The 18,072-nt window shown below is 37.0% G+C and overlaps 1 protein-coding gene across 2 annotated transcripts in view; it reads right to left on the bottom strand.

Annotated features, from left to right (window-relative positions):
• Positions 1-18,072, bottom strand: part of LOC146003578 (rho-associated protein kinase 1-like) — a 96,574-nt gene that overhangs the window by 27,395 nt on the left and 51,107 nt on the right. For both annotated transcript variants that reach the window (XM_083141878.1, XM_083141879.1), the window contains 4 exons: positions 10,104-10,203; positions 7,763-7,989; positions 4,504-4,792; positions 3,168-3,327 (listed from right to left, as the gene is read on the bottom strand). In XM_083141878.1, coding sequence (XP_082998004.1) covers positions 3,168-3,327; positions 4,504-4,792; positions 7,763-7,989; positions 10,104-10,203 — 776 coding nt within the window. The remainder of the gene's footprint in view (positions 1-3,167; positions 3,328-4,503; positions 4,793-7,762; positions 7,990-10,103; positions 10,204-18,072) is intronic.

Raw genomic sequence — 18,072 nt, 5'->3', positions numbered from 1 at the left:
CCAGCGAAGTTACCCGGCTCGAATCTCGCCTGCTCATGGATGTTACGTGTGACTGTCCCTTCATCAATTTCATCTAAGGATCACTCATCCTCTTGGTCGCGATGAACCAAAAATGACATAAATGTGACTTTAAATTAAAAAAAAATACAAATATGATACAACATTTTGACTAAGATTTCATAGCTTATCCCAAAATTGTAGAGGAATATAAATATTCAATGGATAAACAATTCGAATACTTGATGGTAAAATATGTGTTGGTAATTGTCCTTGAGTCGATTTTCTGCCATTTTAGGCTATTGACGTTGATGAGTATGAAGCGGAGTTTTAGGTGTTAAAAACTGAAAAAGATTGGTCTTCTTTATGTTTTAATTACTAGAAGCCATAAATATTTTCATCGAAAATGACTGACTGAAACACACTTCTTCTTCTTCATGCCCGTTTGCACCAACGCCGATTTACTCGCGAGTAAGAGTAACTCACAGTTAACTCGGCTGAATACCTGTTGCACCAACAGAAACGCCGGGTAAGCTGGGAGTAAAAGGAGGGTAAACTTTACCCTCCGATATCGTCGAGTAAAAGCGGAGTTAATCCACGCGCAGCGGAGTAATGGCTGCCGTCCGCAACCGGTAATGTATCACTTCAGAATTTCAAAATTAAATAAATGTACAATGGGAAGTAATAGACTCAAACTGCGAATGTAGAAAGCTATAAATATATAGTATGCTATTAAGTATATACTTTGGCAGATGCTTACTGTGCACATTCTTCAGTACAGAGTTTCTAGAACTGAACGTGCAATACAAACATATACATACACCCACTAGCCGGAGGAAATGGAATAGTCCTAGCCATAAACGATCGTGAATACTACGTGAAGGTACATGTATACATCGAAAGCTATTGCAAACATCACTGTAGAACTACTTACTATGATCGCAAGCTGCAATAAAATATCAACATTTATTCACGTAAATACTTTTCCTCAACTTTATCACGTGCTTGAGATTTTCTTGTGGCAGTCCGTTGTCACTGTTTACGGAGATACCAAAGTCCCGTTATCGACATCCTTTCTCTTCTTTTGTCATGGAGCCACACCATTAGCGGAAACACGCCTTCTCGAAGCAGGTAACCAATCACGTGCTTCCATCTGTATGACGTTTAGGCACTTGCTCCGATGCTAGCTGCTATCCTATAGTGAAGCCGGGGTTTCGTGACTCGCGCGGGGTGGAATGTCTTTCAGATTGGCGCAATTGAAAAGGATCCTAACTCGAGTGTCACCCTGACCCGTGGATTTTCCAACTCGCGAGTTTGTTCAATGTTCGCGCAAACGGGCACAGTTTCTTCGTAAGACTGTGGGATGTGGTGTTTACGTAACGTGGATTCATTGTGTGGAGCAAATTGCATTTATTATGACAGAAAGTTTCAGAATCGTATTGTTTCTTTTCTTCAGTGTGATGTTCGCTGCATCGTAATGCCTGTCTCCTGACAAATGCTGGTGAATTTAGATGAACACTGTTCTAAATGAATGCCAAATGGTTGACAAAACAACAGAAACAGTAGTGACCGGTATGTTGTGGAGTTCTGTATAGACAGTAATTTAATAATTTATAGCATATTTTGTCTATTTTATGCGTTAACGCCAAAATATGTATTTACACAAATAATTTGGAAAACTTTATAGGTATTTACTGGAATGTCTAATAAATATATGTATGTTTTTTTGTAAAATAAGACTTAGCAGAGTACACTGCAACCGCATGATTATTGTTAATTGATTTGTTTTACTTTACTTCGTTTTTATGCCACTTTTGGCTAATCTCGAAAATGAGGATGAGTAATGACATGATGAAATTGATGAAGAGACACTCACAAAGAACACCCATGCCCAGATCGGGGCTCGAACCTGAGACCCTTGGCGTCACCTTGTGCGGTGGTGCTCCCGCACTATGCTAAACCTTATCTGCAAAGAGAAATATACTGTATTTTCCCCACCAGTTTAAGCACCTTGCCCCCCCCCCCCCCCCGGTATTGTAACCCAATCGCCACCACTTGTGTTAACCACTCTGGAGGTCAGCCTATTGCAGCCGTATGGTCGGCACTCCTACCAAGCAACAATATAAACTAAAGCTGTAAACTAAAATGAAAACACTATTATATGTTGGATTTCACTTGGAAATAAAATTGGAAATTTTAAATTGCTTTTCAATAGGAAATTAATATTCTTCCTGGCACAAAATCTTACTCTTCTCATTGATAGAACATGAAATCGGATTGCAAGTATTAAAACAACAAACTGAAAATAAGTCCTATCTTGTGCATTCTCATGAAAAAAAACATGCATAGAGAACAGTTACCATTTGGTACGCTATCAATGTAAGGTTTTAACAATGTTCTCTTCTGATTTCGCTTGCATTAATTTCACTAAATCACATGTAGGGATGTAGTACTTCACTTGCACGTAGTACACCGGTAACTGCAGCCTTGCAGGTGAACGAGATTCTAACGCCTGAGCACAGCTGCGAGGCTATATGTTGTAGATTTGTGTGCTCAGTGCTCCTTTACAGCCTCAACTTTTAGCATAGGCCTCGGATATTTTGATGCTTTTAATAGAGTAAAGAATTTATCTCCACATTATGAACTTTAATAAAAAATGTTTGTCTTATTTAAGACCTGTCCTTGGTATGGTTATTTGTAAGGTACATATTGACGATGCAGCTGAGACACTCAACATTTTCATTTCAATACAAAAATGTACTTACTACTACAGAACATTAACTAAACGCACGGTCATGATATTAGGCGGGTGGTAGAAGTTCGCGCTGTTGCCACGTCGGAGCACAATCCCGTGCGTTCGGAGGTTTAAGAGCAGTTCGACGTGTAGATATGGGACTCCGATTCTGTGGCCTGTAACGAACTTTCAATTCACACGACCACCAGCTCTGTATCGAATGGGATTCCAAAGTGACCCGAAGAGAGGTCGGTCTGAAGCTCGAACTAGCAACGCAGCCCGGTTGACGTTGCCACACAGTGCGCGGGAAGCAGCGGCTTTTGTCCCGCTCTCGGTTTGCTTTTCGCATATGTGGTAACAGCGCAATTCTGTCCAGCTTCCTATTTTCATGGCCGTGTGTTTAGTGACATTTAGATACTGCTGGTTATTTTCTTACTTCAAGTCCAGTGCGAATGATGGCTTGGCACTGCTCTTTCCTTTTAAAGAAGTGTAGAATACGAAATGTTCCGATGTGAGGATAACATACTGATTCTTCCATCCGTGTTTCTTAGGACTTCCTTTAAACGGCACTCCTAATGAACCTTCCAAAAGACTTTCTGAAAGAAAAGTTGAAAGGAAAGAAGTACATGTTAGAAAAAAAACATTAATTGTTAAAGACATTTCTAGTCAACTGAAATTTATTATCCTTAGGAACATTAGTATTATTATAACTAAGGCAAGAAGACATAATACCACAACATATCTTTCAACGTGATGTTGCCCAGAAAACAACACTTTAATGAATATTGTAATAATATTAATGATTTAAAACTTTCATATTATGAAGATATAAGAAGCCGAAATACAAAGTTAACCTTTTAACAGTTATCCATCCACATTTAGTGGAAAATTTAGATTCGAACAGGACTCGAACTGAGTATGAAGTCTACCATGCTCAAGACGGATGGAAGAGTTATGCCATGCCAGAGAACCGGGATTCGATCGTAGTTTAGCCAAAATGTTCCATAAAGAAGCTGTGGTTTGATAATGTCATTATCTAATACAGTTACGAGAATGGTTGATGTTTCTAAATTTAGGCTGTTACAGACGTAAGTAAGAAAATAGAATACAAGAAAAATTATTGAAATTGAAACCACAGCAAAAATAAAAATATCAGAGATTGACATAAAAGTGTAAATGAGTTTAGAAAAAGGATGTAAACCTAGAATAAACTTGATATATGCTAAAACAAAGAATTCTTGTGTGATGTGAGTTACATTGTAAACAAGTTAAAAATTACTTTAATTAATTGTTCATACAAGAGACAAATCACAAGTAAGAAACATCCACAGAGGATAAATCTGTACAGAATCTACTGTTGCTAAAATTAAAGCTACAATTATACAGTTTTAAAATAACCAGCACGTTTAATGGGTTTCATATCAGCAGAATTAATTAAATATTGTGGAAATTCACAGATTAACTTGTCTGTACATCATAATTTATCGATCAAACACAGAAAAAATAAAAATACAATTAGAGCTATTCTATTCTCTATCAGATGTAATATTTATGTTAGTGTTTACCGAGTAGATGAAACTAGGTTATTTCTAAATAAATCTTTCATGTTGTAAATATGTACTAGAAGTTGTGTGTTAAGGGGTAGTACAGATTAAATTGAGTTTGAGCAAAGAAATTAAAGCTAGCAAGACTCATTAATTGCTATCAGGATAATGCTCCACCTCAAGCAATTCAATCAACTAGGAGAAAGGAAATTCTTAACCTAGTCTTACCACGGACTGATATTCTGTCTGCATCGTCTAAAGATCGGATACGATCATCAACTTCATGACTATCTGTTGATGTTACCAAGGATGAATTGGAGTTTGAAGCATCGATCGGGTCCACCGATTTCGTTGAAAACTCTTGGAATGACGTAATTGCTTCCTGGTCCTCCATCTTAGGCTTTCGCGGAAACTGTTCTTGTTCTCCACCAACCTGCGACTTTCTTTGGTCTTGTTGATCTCGATTTGTTTTGGTGGGAGTTATCTCTTTACTGTTTCTCAGCATCTTCGTTCTCTCCTAGAAAATAAAGAAAACCTACAGCTCGACCAAGACGAGAAAACCCCTCTCAGAGTTGGGGATTCAACTAGTTACTTACCATATAATCCTGCATTGTTAATCAGATCGTTGCCACATCGTTCAGTGCTTATCATGAAGGAAAATATCGTACACTGTGTAAACACAGGCGTAATTTTTAACGTAGTTGATTTTTTTATGACTATGCAAGGGAGGGAAGATTTGAATATTGCAACACGGGGGTACCTGAGCACAAGCGTGGGAGAAGCAAGATGACAAGACAAATCACTGTCCACTTATTCAGTTTAAGGGCCATTTCTTATTTTGGTCGAGTTATACATAGTTTTTATTTAAATACATTTGTATGTTAATGGCTAATTCGAAACTGACCTACAGTAGAATTCTAACAAGTACATAATGTACGCCCACCGGTGCAACCTAGACCCCTCGATGGCTAACCCCACAGTCCTCACCACTCTGTAGACCTAACATATGGTGATCTAGCTTTGTTTAATAATGAGACAAATAAAGTTTTATAAAGTATGACTCGTGAGATTTGAAATTTCTTTGAAGTTGCACAATTTCGTTCACTTTTTTTTCATGCTACCACGGAAAAATTCCGGAGTTGGGTTAATATCTGTGTCATGGTTACGTTGAAGTTATATAATATTTACACCCACACGACCTTGAACGTATGTCCAGTGGCATTCTGTTACGTGGCAGGAGGGTCCTTAATAACGCCTTGTGTGGTGTTTCAGCAGCTATTATTTTTTTATGGCAGTTGACAAGCAAGGAGAACAAGAAGTGGATAACACCTTCCTTTGTTTAACTGGAAAAAATAATAATCAGTAAAATCTTAAGGCTTTTACAACAGGCTCACGGAGACAAGGATTTATCGCAAACTGTGTGTTTCAATGGCACGATACGAAGGTGTCAGTGATGTAAAAAATCCATAATTTGAGTCTCCTTGAATCGCTTGTACTTGAGTCAGAAACAGGCTACGAGAACAGAACATGTTGTTTGATGAAATCACCATCGTGCACCAAATTTTACGAGAAGATACTGGAAACGGAACTTCTCACTTCTGGACATCTGGTGTAAGGAACCTGAGAGTTTAAGGTTTTATATTTGTAAGAAGTTAAGATTTTTAAAATGTTTATTACTTCAAATAATGTGCAAGTTGTCACAGACAATTATAGTTAAATTGATACAGTTATGGTTGGAACTTGTATATATGTTTATAAATACGTCACAATCTGTTCGTGTTGACGTCACTTTCTCATCTCAGCAGAGGAAGTGAACCTACCTGAATGTTTCTCACCTGACGACAGACTGAGGTTGAAAAACAGGTGAAAGTGAAGAATCAATAAGAACTTGGAAACGGAGAGAATTGAAGTATAGATTTTGGGTTTTCGAGTTTCTTCTTGCCGATAAGTTGAAAGTAAGCAATTAATTATGTACTTTGACTTTCGCTATATGTGATGGAATTGCCCAACGTTAGTATTGAATGTTCTAGTGTTTTATTGGTAAGTGATTATGAAATATACGCGATTATAAAACTGCGTTTAACTTTGAAAACAGTGTTGTTTCTTTTCTACCCAGCAAGCACTGATGTTTTGCAAATATTCTCATGTTCCCGACTAAAGGAGTAGCGGACTAACTTTGTGGCGACTGGTGTACAACCGGGGTGGACGTTGCATGGTTTTGGATTCTCCTGCATGATATTGCCAGTACACATATTACTCTTTCGGTGAGAACATTTCTTGCAAAGCGCCAAATAAAAGTACAGGGTGTCCCAGTGGAAAGTGGCCCAGCTCCGATCAACAGTTAGCTACATGCCAAGGATCATGAAATTAAGTGTGTGCACTCATGGCCTTGAGTACCTACCACGGTTCACATTACAACGGACTATTCCATTTTTCGCCAGCCTCGTGGCGGAGTGATTAGCACATCGCTCTACGATGCCAGGGGTATACATAAGAAAATATTGTTGTCAATACTGCCCCACAATATTGATACGAAGTTGGCACCCTCTCATCATCACACTATCGAAATAAGCCAACGCTCGGGTAAGGAAGCCTTGTCATGGATCGAAGTTCTTTTCATACAACATGGAAATAACACTAAAAGTGTTTTTTTTATTTACGTGTTTGGTTGTTTTTTAGACATTTCTTTTATTCTGCAATTTTGTACTCCCCACCTCGGAAAACGTGAAAGCCACAGAAGTGTTAACTGGATCATAAAATTTCAAATAAGAAATTGATTGGTATTGTTCATGAATATACTTGCTACTGATTTTCCTTATCTTGATAAACTAATGTAAATTTTTAAGAAAAGCGATACATCTTACAGAAGAATTTGTGAGCCTTTCTAGTTATCGACAATATTCATGAGATGTTCATATAAAAACGTATACGGAGTCAAGACATGAATATACTTTTTTTTAGTATTGAATCATTGATACTAACCAAAACACTTATGTCTTGAATTTGTTTAGGTGGGCAATCGGGTGGGCAGAGGAAATTTTTGGTGGGCGCTTGCTCACCCTCGCCCAACCGTCACGCCGTCCCTGTTTGAAATAGTGTTTCTACATTTCTAGTTTACCTATAATGTTTAACGTAAGAGCTGAGTTGGTAAATCGAATGAGAAATCTCAATCACGTATCAATTTCGCGATTCGAGAAGATGAATTCACAGAATATTATGCTTTTAATACAACACTGACGCCAGCCATATATTTTTGCAATAACAGTGCGACACTGGATTCTTGTTAATTATAAAATTAAACTATATTGTAGCGTTTAAAACGTCATGTAATCTATGTAAAAAGGGAAATGTCCATTAGCTTAATTAATGTTGAGGCATTTAAAACACTTCCTCAACATGAAAATTAAAAAACAACAACTTGTAACATATTTTGATAGTAGTGGAATTGGGAAAAACTCACAGAAATGAACAGTTGGGTGAGTCTTACCTGATGCAGCTCCTGTTGTGCTTTCAGACACTCCCGCTCTTTCCTTCGAATTTCTGCAACGGAAGATGCTTTGTTCGGTGAAATATTTGGTCTTCCTATAACTTCCCTCTGGCTCATGAGCTCTGCCAGTTTATTGACGGCTTCGTTTTTCAGCATTTGCTCCTCCTGTAGTTGTTTTCTCAGCTTCTCAATTTCTGCATCATTAGCTTCCTTTATAGTCTTTTGACCTATATTTACAACGGACAACCACACTTACATTTTACAACAGTTCTACAATATTAATTATATTTACAGCACAAATATGTATATTAAACGGATGCTAACGAGCTATGTAAAATAGAATTTAGTTTAACATTAGACTAATTTCGAGGGTAGAAAAGCGCTGGTCTAATGATATCTGAAGAAATAACAAAATTATTGTTATCAAAAATGTGTCTATTTGACGAATAACGTGTTAGTAAATCCTTCAAGATCTTCATTAAGACGTTAAAGACAGAGTTCCCAAAAAATTATATTTTGAAAATTAATATGAATATTAATAAGAATAATTATTAATTAATATATTGTAAAAAATTATACTATTAATAAAAACTTTTGTTTCTTCACTGGATTGAATTTTTTCAAATTTTTCAGTTTTGACGGGCTGCGCTTTCAAGTTTTTCAAGAGCGAAAAAATTCATTGAAATGTAATGTTAGTTACAAAAGATAAATGACAACAATATTATAATGTTAGAAATTTGTGTATGCATGTATTATTGAAAACTGAAATCACATTTCATATTATGTAATTATTTTGTGGGTTTGAAGTGATGTAAAAACTTGAACGTGGTGACTTTAATTAAAATATTAATTTAAGGTTAAATTGTAGAATTAAAGGTTATCTTCCAGGTCCTGAATAAACCCTAAAATGTTTAGTACAAAGAAATAACATATTTTCCGGTTTGGAAAATGGACGCCATTTTGAATCCTGAGGGCGATTTGTGAGGGTCTCGATGTGAAAAATATTTTCTATGTTTTTCATGCTTGAATTAAACGACATGCTTTCACTCTCATTTTCTGCCGTGGTTTACAATTTACTTAGGGATGACGCAGTTTCCCCAGCCGTCTCAATTGTCCCACTTTCCTTACACCTGTAGGAAGGTCAAGACGAATGTGGAGGTATAACATTGAGATGAACCTAAAGGAAATCGGTAAGAATGGGAAAGTTTGGATTGATGCTGCCCAGGATAGGGACAGATGGTAGGTTTTTCTTGCCACACACCTTCGGGTTTAAGAAGGCTAGAGATTAGGTTAGTTAGATATATACAGTACCATAAAACCTAGCAAACTGTATCCATTGTATGCTCTCAATTAAGTGAAAGGCGCAAGATTGTCATTTTATCAAACCCATCAAAATTATTCTTGACTACATTAGTCACCTATCGAAAATAAATGAGTTAATTTAGTTCAAGGTTCTGTAAGACAGTTTAAAATTAGATATAGTTTAGAAAGAAAAGTTCACTTCATGTAAAGTAGGTTGAACAGGTTAAACTTACTTGTGAAATAAATGTCCTTGCTGTTCCGGAGTAGATATCGTGGATGAATCAGAAAAAAAGGTTACAACACTTCTCCACGTAATCGCCAAGGTGTTTAAAGGCGATTGAGACATTTATGACACCGCTGGACTAACTTTTGATGCCGTCTTGGTGCAACTCATGTCCCTGCTCATTGAACCACGTCTTGGCAGCTGCTTGGACGTCATCCTCGGACAAGAACCATGCTCCAAACAAGTGCGCTTTCAGCTGTGCAGAAAAGGAAAAAGTGACTGTGGGGAAGTCCGGAATGTATGGGGGTTTCCACACTTCCCACCTGAAACGTTGCAGCAAATGTTGAGTCTGGCGGCCGTGTGAGCTCTTGCATTGTCATGAATGAAGATGCCTGGCTGTTAGTACGTCAAACAGCCTTTACGATTTTGCAACATGATGTCTACGATGAGTATCCGCTGCCGGAACATTCCTCGCCCACAAGATGGGTATGAAACTTTGCACTTCCACGGCAGACCAATTCTGTAATCGTCTCGCCATTACAAGGGCTACTACTACGCCACTGACCATAAACTTAAAGTTGTCGAAACTGGCCACGCGTATATGACGTCATCTGTTGCACCTCCGAGTAAACCAATCACCTCCTATTTCGTGGAATGCTTGTTGTAACCTTTTTTCTGATCCATCCAGTATAACACATATATTGTATTTGTTAATAAGAATCATAAAAAATATATAGCTCGCAAAGATTACTACCACTACGTAGTACAACATACGTGATACCAGCAAAATTATACATGTGAACTGCAGCAACCAACCTTCTTGTTCACTGAAACGAATCTTCGTGTTTAGCATCGATTTTTCTCTTAGGAGACCATTTATTGTTTTCCTATATTCGTCTTCCTTCTTCTTGTATTCCTGAAATTTTAAAAGAAGGAAGTGTACTCACGAAATGAACAATGACTCATGATAGAAAATCTCTATTTCTGTGCGATTTTATTAGCAAAATAATTATGCAGGGCTTAAAGTGAGCTGGAACGCACCGGAACTCAGTTCCGGCAAATCGGTTTGGTGACCTCCGACACTGGCATCTATTTTATTTATTTAACACGCAATACAAAAGTCCATCCTTTGTTACATTAATTCTTGTAAATAATAGATGAAGAGGAGAATCGGAAAGTTATTTTTCTAAATTTGACTCCTGTTGGTGGGCGGTCCGGAAATTTAGAAGAAATAATAGCATATTTTGGAAAGTGCTATTCGTTTAAGATGTGAGAACCTAATTTACTGAAATTATATATGTGATAGATGTTATATTTGTATATTTATTGTGGATGCAATAGTAATAATAAATATCATTATTATTTTAATATGAACTTATTGGTAGTAGCAATAGTAGTACTAATACTTCTACTATTGTCTATTCACTTGAGGGACAATTACGCACTAGTTGTGCATTTATTACAATATCGTCGGATCGGACACTGCTATTTAGAAAGGGGTTTAGTATGCAAGACAGTATGAATTTCTCTCCATGTTTCAAGTGGAAACTGTTTTTCAAGTTGATTAGTAAACTAGACACGATGTTTGAAAAATATGATTAGTAAGTATTTACAGATTCCCATGTATTTCTTATGGGAAATCAACTTCAACTTCAAATTACAGCTAATCAAATGGGAGTTTCCACTATTCCTTCTACTATGACATAGTTCAACGTGTCCTTTTCCGACCATGTACTTTTCTAAGTCATTGGATGTTTGATATTCCCGAGAGAACGAATGAAAGAATGGTCCCATAAACCTAATGCATTTCTTCTTGCTTCATACGGCCATCCTCGCAGTGTTGCCAAACCTGATGTGCATAAAAGAGCTACATTTCACCATTAATAGAGCTAAAGATGACTTTCAAGGAGCTAGATTAACGAAGGTGCATAAAGTGCCTCCTAGGGTAATTTTAGGTGTCAGAGGGGTGGGAGCGCTGCTATTATAATTAGCTATAAAGTGATGGGAATTTATTCTTACTTTTCACCGCCTAGATTTGGCGGCATCACCCATCTCAATAATCCAATGATGTTCATATGAAATCGAAAATAAAGGATTCCCGGATAATAATATTGTCATCTTCACCTTAGCCATGGCGCTATATATAAAAATACCTCGGGAGGAAAGAGGGGGTGGGTGACGCAGCCTATATATGAATATCACGTCACGTGCAAAATGTACACTCATGGCAAAGGTTGGTCTTTATGGGCCAGAGTCAGTGGTGACATCATGGTGGGGCAGAGGGCGGGTGCCACAGTTCACAGTCAAACGAGTGCACGAAAGAGCCAGATCTGGCTCCAAAAGAGCGAAGTTGACAACAGTGATCGGCAGCTCCCCAACGAGGAAGACCTAGGGGGAAATGTCCCTCCTCGCCTTAACTGTCATTATGCCTAAGATAATGGAACTAATGGTGAAAAGAAGGGCACAGAGTAGTGTAATTGGTGATAGAACCAGCTCCACTTATAAGTGTAGAAAAGAAGAGGTCATATAATTAAACAGCCCGATTTGCCCACACTTAAAATTATGCCAAGATGCCCTTATTCCCTATTTCTTCAAGTGTGATATGCTCTTAATTCTTAAGAATTTTGAATCCTAGTGTAGAAAAGAAGAGTTCATATTCCCCGATTTGCCCACACTTAAAATTATGCCAAGATCCTCTTTTTCCCCAATTCTTCAAGTGTGATATGCTCTTAATTCTCAAGAATTTTGAATCCTAGTGTAGAAAAGAAGAGTTCATATGCCCCGATTTGTCCACACTTAAAACAATGTCAAGAGGGGGCATATAGCCCAATTGGCCATGTGTGTACATATTAAAATCTAAAGAATTTTGAATTCTAGTGTAGAACTCCCCTCAGACAGATTTGCCCATGTGTGTAAAAGCTACATCTCTCAGTTTTGTTGTCCATAAACTTGTCAAAAATATGACCCTTTTGATATTGTTTTGGCTACACTTAAAATTAAGGCAAAATATCACTCTCACCCACCCACACCCATTTATATTTACTTCCGGTCCGGTAATAAGCAGAGCTCTTCTAGAATTGTTCTGTGACTCTCTCATTTCTTACATCATAAACATATGATTTTTCCCCTATGAGAATAACACTACATATGGTGTCATCAGGTAATGCCTCATGGAATTCACAGATAATTTTAATGTTTGTCCTGTCATTAACCACAACTTGTTTCCTTTTTGAAGTGTTGATTACAAACATGGGTCTCTGTGCTTTGAATTCATCTGGTGTGTAATACATGTCAGTATTGCCAGTAGTGACCCTTTTGTATGCTGTAAATGCTTCATATAATTTAAGGAAATCATCCTTGGAAATGTCTAAATTATAATTTTCTCTAGGGAATACCTCATTTCTGCCATTTTTAAGATATATGTTCTTGATGTTGCAGTTATCAAATTTACTTGAATTCTTTTCCTGATTATTGTGTCTTCCAGTCTGAAACAGAACCACCACAAAATCCGGCATGTCATATTGTATACTGGAGAATGAATTTGTAGCATCAAACTCATAATAAGTACCAGTTGCAGGCTTCTGTACACATTGATATGTATAAAATTGTAAAGGAATCTGTGGATTTTTTATTATATCTGCTTTGTATTTAAGAGCATAACTGGCCTCATATTCAACAACTGGGATTCTTAGCTCCATAGTCTGAATAATGCATTTGCCTTCATCAGGTAGGGTATTGGGCAGAGCTTCCCCTGTAGAGTTTAATGTGCTGTACCTCATCAAAGCATTATTATCATTGGCAGCTCTTCTAAATGTGATTCTTAAACCACCCTTCCACATAATATCTTTGTAATCTGAGAAGAATCCTGGCAACAGGCGCATAGGGAACAGCACTGTGTGGCTCTTGGATAATATTTTATCACCAGCCTCAAATCCACCTATTTTGTAGTAAGAAGCCTCGGTTTTGGATAATTTTAGTGTGGCCAAAGCTGTGGAGGTAATGCCGGGATAATCCACTCTGTTTATAACAACACCATGCTTTCTGATCTCAATTTCAGAGAACAGATGTGGCACAAAATTGTCCACCAATCTTATATTTGAATTTGCCGGATAATCTGTTCCATCGAGCTTTACAACATCAAATTTGATGTATAGATCTGCTCTGTGGGGGTGTATAAAGCCATCCCCTACATCAAGATCAACCTCAATTTCTGTGTCGGGTTGATTTAAATTTGCAAATGTCCTCCTGTTTGGAGGGAATGATTGTAGCTCATAACTCTCAATATTCTCCATTTTTTTTGTATGTATTTTTATTTAAATATTAATCTCTATGATTGCAGTTGTTGTGGCTCCAGCAAAATCAACTAATTCTTCTTTTTCATTAGTGACCATCAATTCAATATTATCTATTCTGTTATGACACACAGGAAAATATAATGTTGGGGATGGAGTGTAGATGATGGGCTCCATAAATTCAGAATTAGGTTTGAATGTTGCAATGATGCCAGTTTGTTTGTGAGTGCCTATGCCATTTGATTTTGTGATCATACCCTCAGCCACATTACAGTGAATATTCAGAGTCTCTATGGCTAAGAATTTAGGTATATTAATAGCAGTGTGTTTGATGGCCGGTTCAAGTTTTGTGTTGTTCTCAAAGCCTAACAGCTCTCCAATAGTACCCAGATCCACTGTTTCTGTAGCAGATACAATCTCTACTCTGTGAGTGACAGAATTTTGAGTTAACACTACACCTCTGGGTAATTGAGCATTTAGAGTGGATAGATTATATTGCCCTGGAGTGATGACAATTTTTTGATCCCCTACTGCAATTTTGTTGTTGTGGTGTGTAATATTAGGGATCAAGTACATGCCATAAAATGCTCTGAGAGCTATTGTTTTGGGATACACTATATCATCATGCAATTTGAGTTTCAATATTGAATTTTGGCTGGTGAGATGGAATACCCCCATGATGTTTTAAATACCACAAGGCTTTTTGAAAATTTTCAATTGATGGTTTATTTATTTGAGACATATATCTAAGAACAGATAAACACATAATGTCCGCAATTAACATCTTTGAAATTTTGAACACGGGCATTATTGTAATAAAGATTAGCTGATTTTAGATATTTTATTAAATTTTCAGGTGGAACACTTCCAAATGAATCAAACACAAATGCCTCATTGTTTAAATATTTAAGATAACAAATCCAGTGAGTACCCTGATTTTTGTACTTATCCAAATTAACAATGCCACACTCTTTGTTGAGTGGTTGTTCTGGTAAAGAATCAGACATGTACACACCTCTAAAATTTTTGATGCCCAGTGGCTTGATTAAAGCTTCAATATCTTGGTTTGTAAGCGGCTCTTGTTTTTTTTAAACTTATTCATGGCTCTCTTAACACCTTTGCCTTGTTTCTCTATGGCCAGGTTATGGCGCTTCAATTCATCTAATTCTGCCCTATTTTTTTTGGCATCTATTACTGTTTTTGCTATGGCAGCTGATCCCCCAGCCAAGCTCCCCACAGCCCCGAGAGCAGCTAAGATGGCAGGGATGGTAAATATAAATCCCCCCACATGTGATTTTTTTCCTGGATTGTTGTAATTTTTTTAATTGGGGGGTACTAAGCAACAATTTCATACCATGTCCCTTTGCAAGGCAAGAATTTTTTTTCTTGCGCTGCTTTTTGGTCAAAAGGCTATCAATAGGCCCAAGAGATTTGAGACCTGCATAAGGTATTTACATAACACCCTTGGCCTTCATTGTAGGTTTATTATATACATATTCACAACCCCCACCCCAGTTTTTGTTTGGTGTTCATAGCTATGGTGGTTCCCAATGCTGCTATTTTTTCACTTAAAGAAGCATCTTTGCTTACAAATCTACCAAATGCAGCCTCTTCTAATTTTTTGTCTGCAACATGTCTCTTGTCAAGATCAGTATGTGTGTTGTATGCTATGTCATGGTCTCTACAAGCAGCATCTAGGGGATTTACACCAGGATCCCCTCTGTTTAATCTATGATCCAATTTTGTGCCTGGACCACAATACTGATAGCCTGGAATGTGTAGTTCAAATGGCAGCTTGTTTATAATGTCATTAACCAGGCCCCGACCCTCAGAAATATTCCAAAATTTAGGTGGTAGAGTATTAATATTTTTTATGAGATATCCAATCCCCTTAGTGTCATTCACTATAAAATTAGATAATTTGGTGCTTATCATGTCCATAATTCCAACCTTTTCATTGTAAAAATTGTTGTTGCCAGCATTTTCCTCCCCAGCTATCACCAATAACCTATCTACAAGTTTCCTGACATCATTAACCCACACAAATTCTTTAGGCAGGGTGTTGTATTGTTTGATTCCACTGCCAGTCTTGATCTGTGACCATATGGGCTTGATTAAATTATTGTATTTTGCCCCACTGCTAGACTTGACTCTTTTTTGTGTGGGATCATTGTTCTGGTATAGAGCATCTGATTTTATTAATATTTCTTTGTAATATTCATAATCTTGATCTGTATAGCTGCCAGGCCTTTTCCTAGTCATCAGTTCCCACAACCCAGGTGTGCCGGGATATTTAACAAAACCACCTCTTTGTCCAAGATGAGATTCTGAATATACAATTATATCATCTCCCATAAATGTTACTCTGAAATTGCCAATTCTATGTATGATGCTACCATCACGCTCTGTGTCAGCATATAAGCCAAAGACCTAATCTTTGTTGTCTTTAGGTGTGCTTAAATATTTTTGAGCAAGAAGACCCAATTCAATAGGATCCTGTGTAGCTTCAATTCTTCGAGGAGCAACAGGACTAGGTGTATGAATACTGGAAAGTGGGGTGATTGGATAATCTAATATGTTCCTTGCAGCTATGGTACAAGCTCTGTGATCAAATTTTGATTTTGATCTGTAACAGTTTTGATATTTTTACCTAATTCACTAATAGCATCAATAATAGGCTGTTCTGTTTGTTTGTGTTGTTCATAAATTCCTCGGTTCTGTGATTTCCATCCCTTAAATCTTTTTACAAGATAATCTCTTATTTTAACATCATCAATGATTGGCCTTTTCATGGTTATTTATATATGTTTCAATGTCTAGAAAATTGTTGATTTTATTTCTGTATTTGCCACTATTGGGTTTTCTTCTCATATCAATTGTGACAAACCCATAACTGTCTTGGTTCCAGCACCCACTGCAAAAATTGGAAAAATTATTGTAGCTCAATATTCATCATGTATGTGTTTGAGGTTGGTATGATCTTGATGAAACACACATATAAAATTGCTGTTGTCTCGGATCAGCTGCTTCGGTATTTTTGAAAAAGTCTGTGCCAGGTAGAAGCAATCTATGTTTTGTGCCGCCCCTGTGTAAAGAAATTTCTAACCTTGTTTTGATTATCCAGTATAATGTCATCAAACACAACAACAGAATTATCGAAACATTCATGAAGTGGCTTAACATCTGATTCAAAAGTGGCTATATCCAATCCATCATATAGCTTCATCAGCTGCTGATATTTTAATTGTTCCAAGCTCTTAGAGAAGACATACAAGTGCCTGTTTTTCCAGTCTAACCAGTTGGATGCCAATAAAAAATTATCAATCATTAGTGTAGTTTTACCACAAGCCGATGGCCCAACAATAAGATATCTAATATTTTCAGGCAGCAACTTGCCATTTCTCTTAATCTGCTGTTCAGGTTCTGGCAGTCTCTTTATAACATCCCAGGTGCTCATATTATCACTTTGTCTGCATCGATCCAGCTGTGTTCTGGAAGTCCTAGCCATTTGACAAATAACTTGTTGCCTTTTCTGCGGATGATTTTTTCTATGAGATATGTGTCAGGCTGTTTAGTTTTGTTGAGTTCTTCTTCATAGAACCGGCCTTTGAGAATTTCTCCTCGGTGATCTTTTATTATATATGTGTTAAGGGTCCCAGGTTTAACTTGAACCACTGTAAATAATTCAGTGCTCCAGTTTCTTGTAAAGCCTCTTTTGAATAAGTGCTTATATTTGCTGATTCTTACTTGATCACCCACCTTGTATTTGGCCTTTCTTGTTGTTGGCTGGTATCTAGGATAATAAACAGTCCTGATCAATTTTTGCTCATCAGATGAAGTTACTTCAGAGGGTTTCATGTTGATTGTGGAATGAACCGAGTTGTTATATTTATGTAGAAGTTCTGGAAGAATATTAATCCATTTATAATTACCTTGAAGTGTAAATTGTTTATACATAAGATTTTTTAAGGTTTTGTTGAATCTCTCTACAATTGAGGCCTTGAGATCACTGTAACTCGAATAATGTTGTATTGCCTGGCTTTTAATAAATTGTTGAAACACTGAATTATAAAATTCTTTGCCATTATCTGTTTGCAAAGTGCCATATTTTCATCATAAATTCTTCTATAATTGAAATTAGGCTTTGCAACCAATTTTTTGCTCAGGCTGGGGTCAGTAATTATTTTAACATCGGTATGTTTTCTGACATTTTCAATAGTTTTGCCATATACAGAATTGACCATCAATTTAAACAAAGATTTATCAAATTGGCTTATTGCAGATGTTCGAAGCTCTGTGTTTGTTTCAATATATGGTTTCAACCATTTTGAGTGCCTGAACCTCAAAACTTTTCCAACTTTGGTCACTTGAACACCATGATTCATCAGGAACTGGAGGTTTTTGTAATATATGACATAACCCTGTTTTGGCTCCAGTGTCATCATAAGCTTCTTCTGTTTAGAGCCAGGTGAGCACTTAACCTCGGGAATTGG

The sequence above is a fragment of the Lepisma saccharinum genome, chromosome 20 (assembly GCF_977018435.1).
Source record: "Lepisma saccharinum chromosome 20, izLepSacc3.1, whole genome shotgun sequence".
Lineage (NCBI taxonomy): Eukaryota > Metazoa > Arthropoda > Insecta > Zygentoma > Lepismatidae > Lepisma > Lepisma saccharinum.
This window is presented reverse-complemented; position numbering and strand designations above follow the sequence as displayed.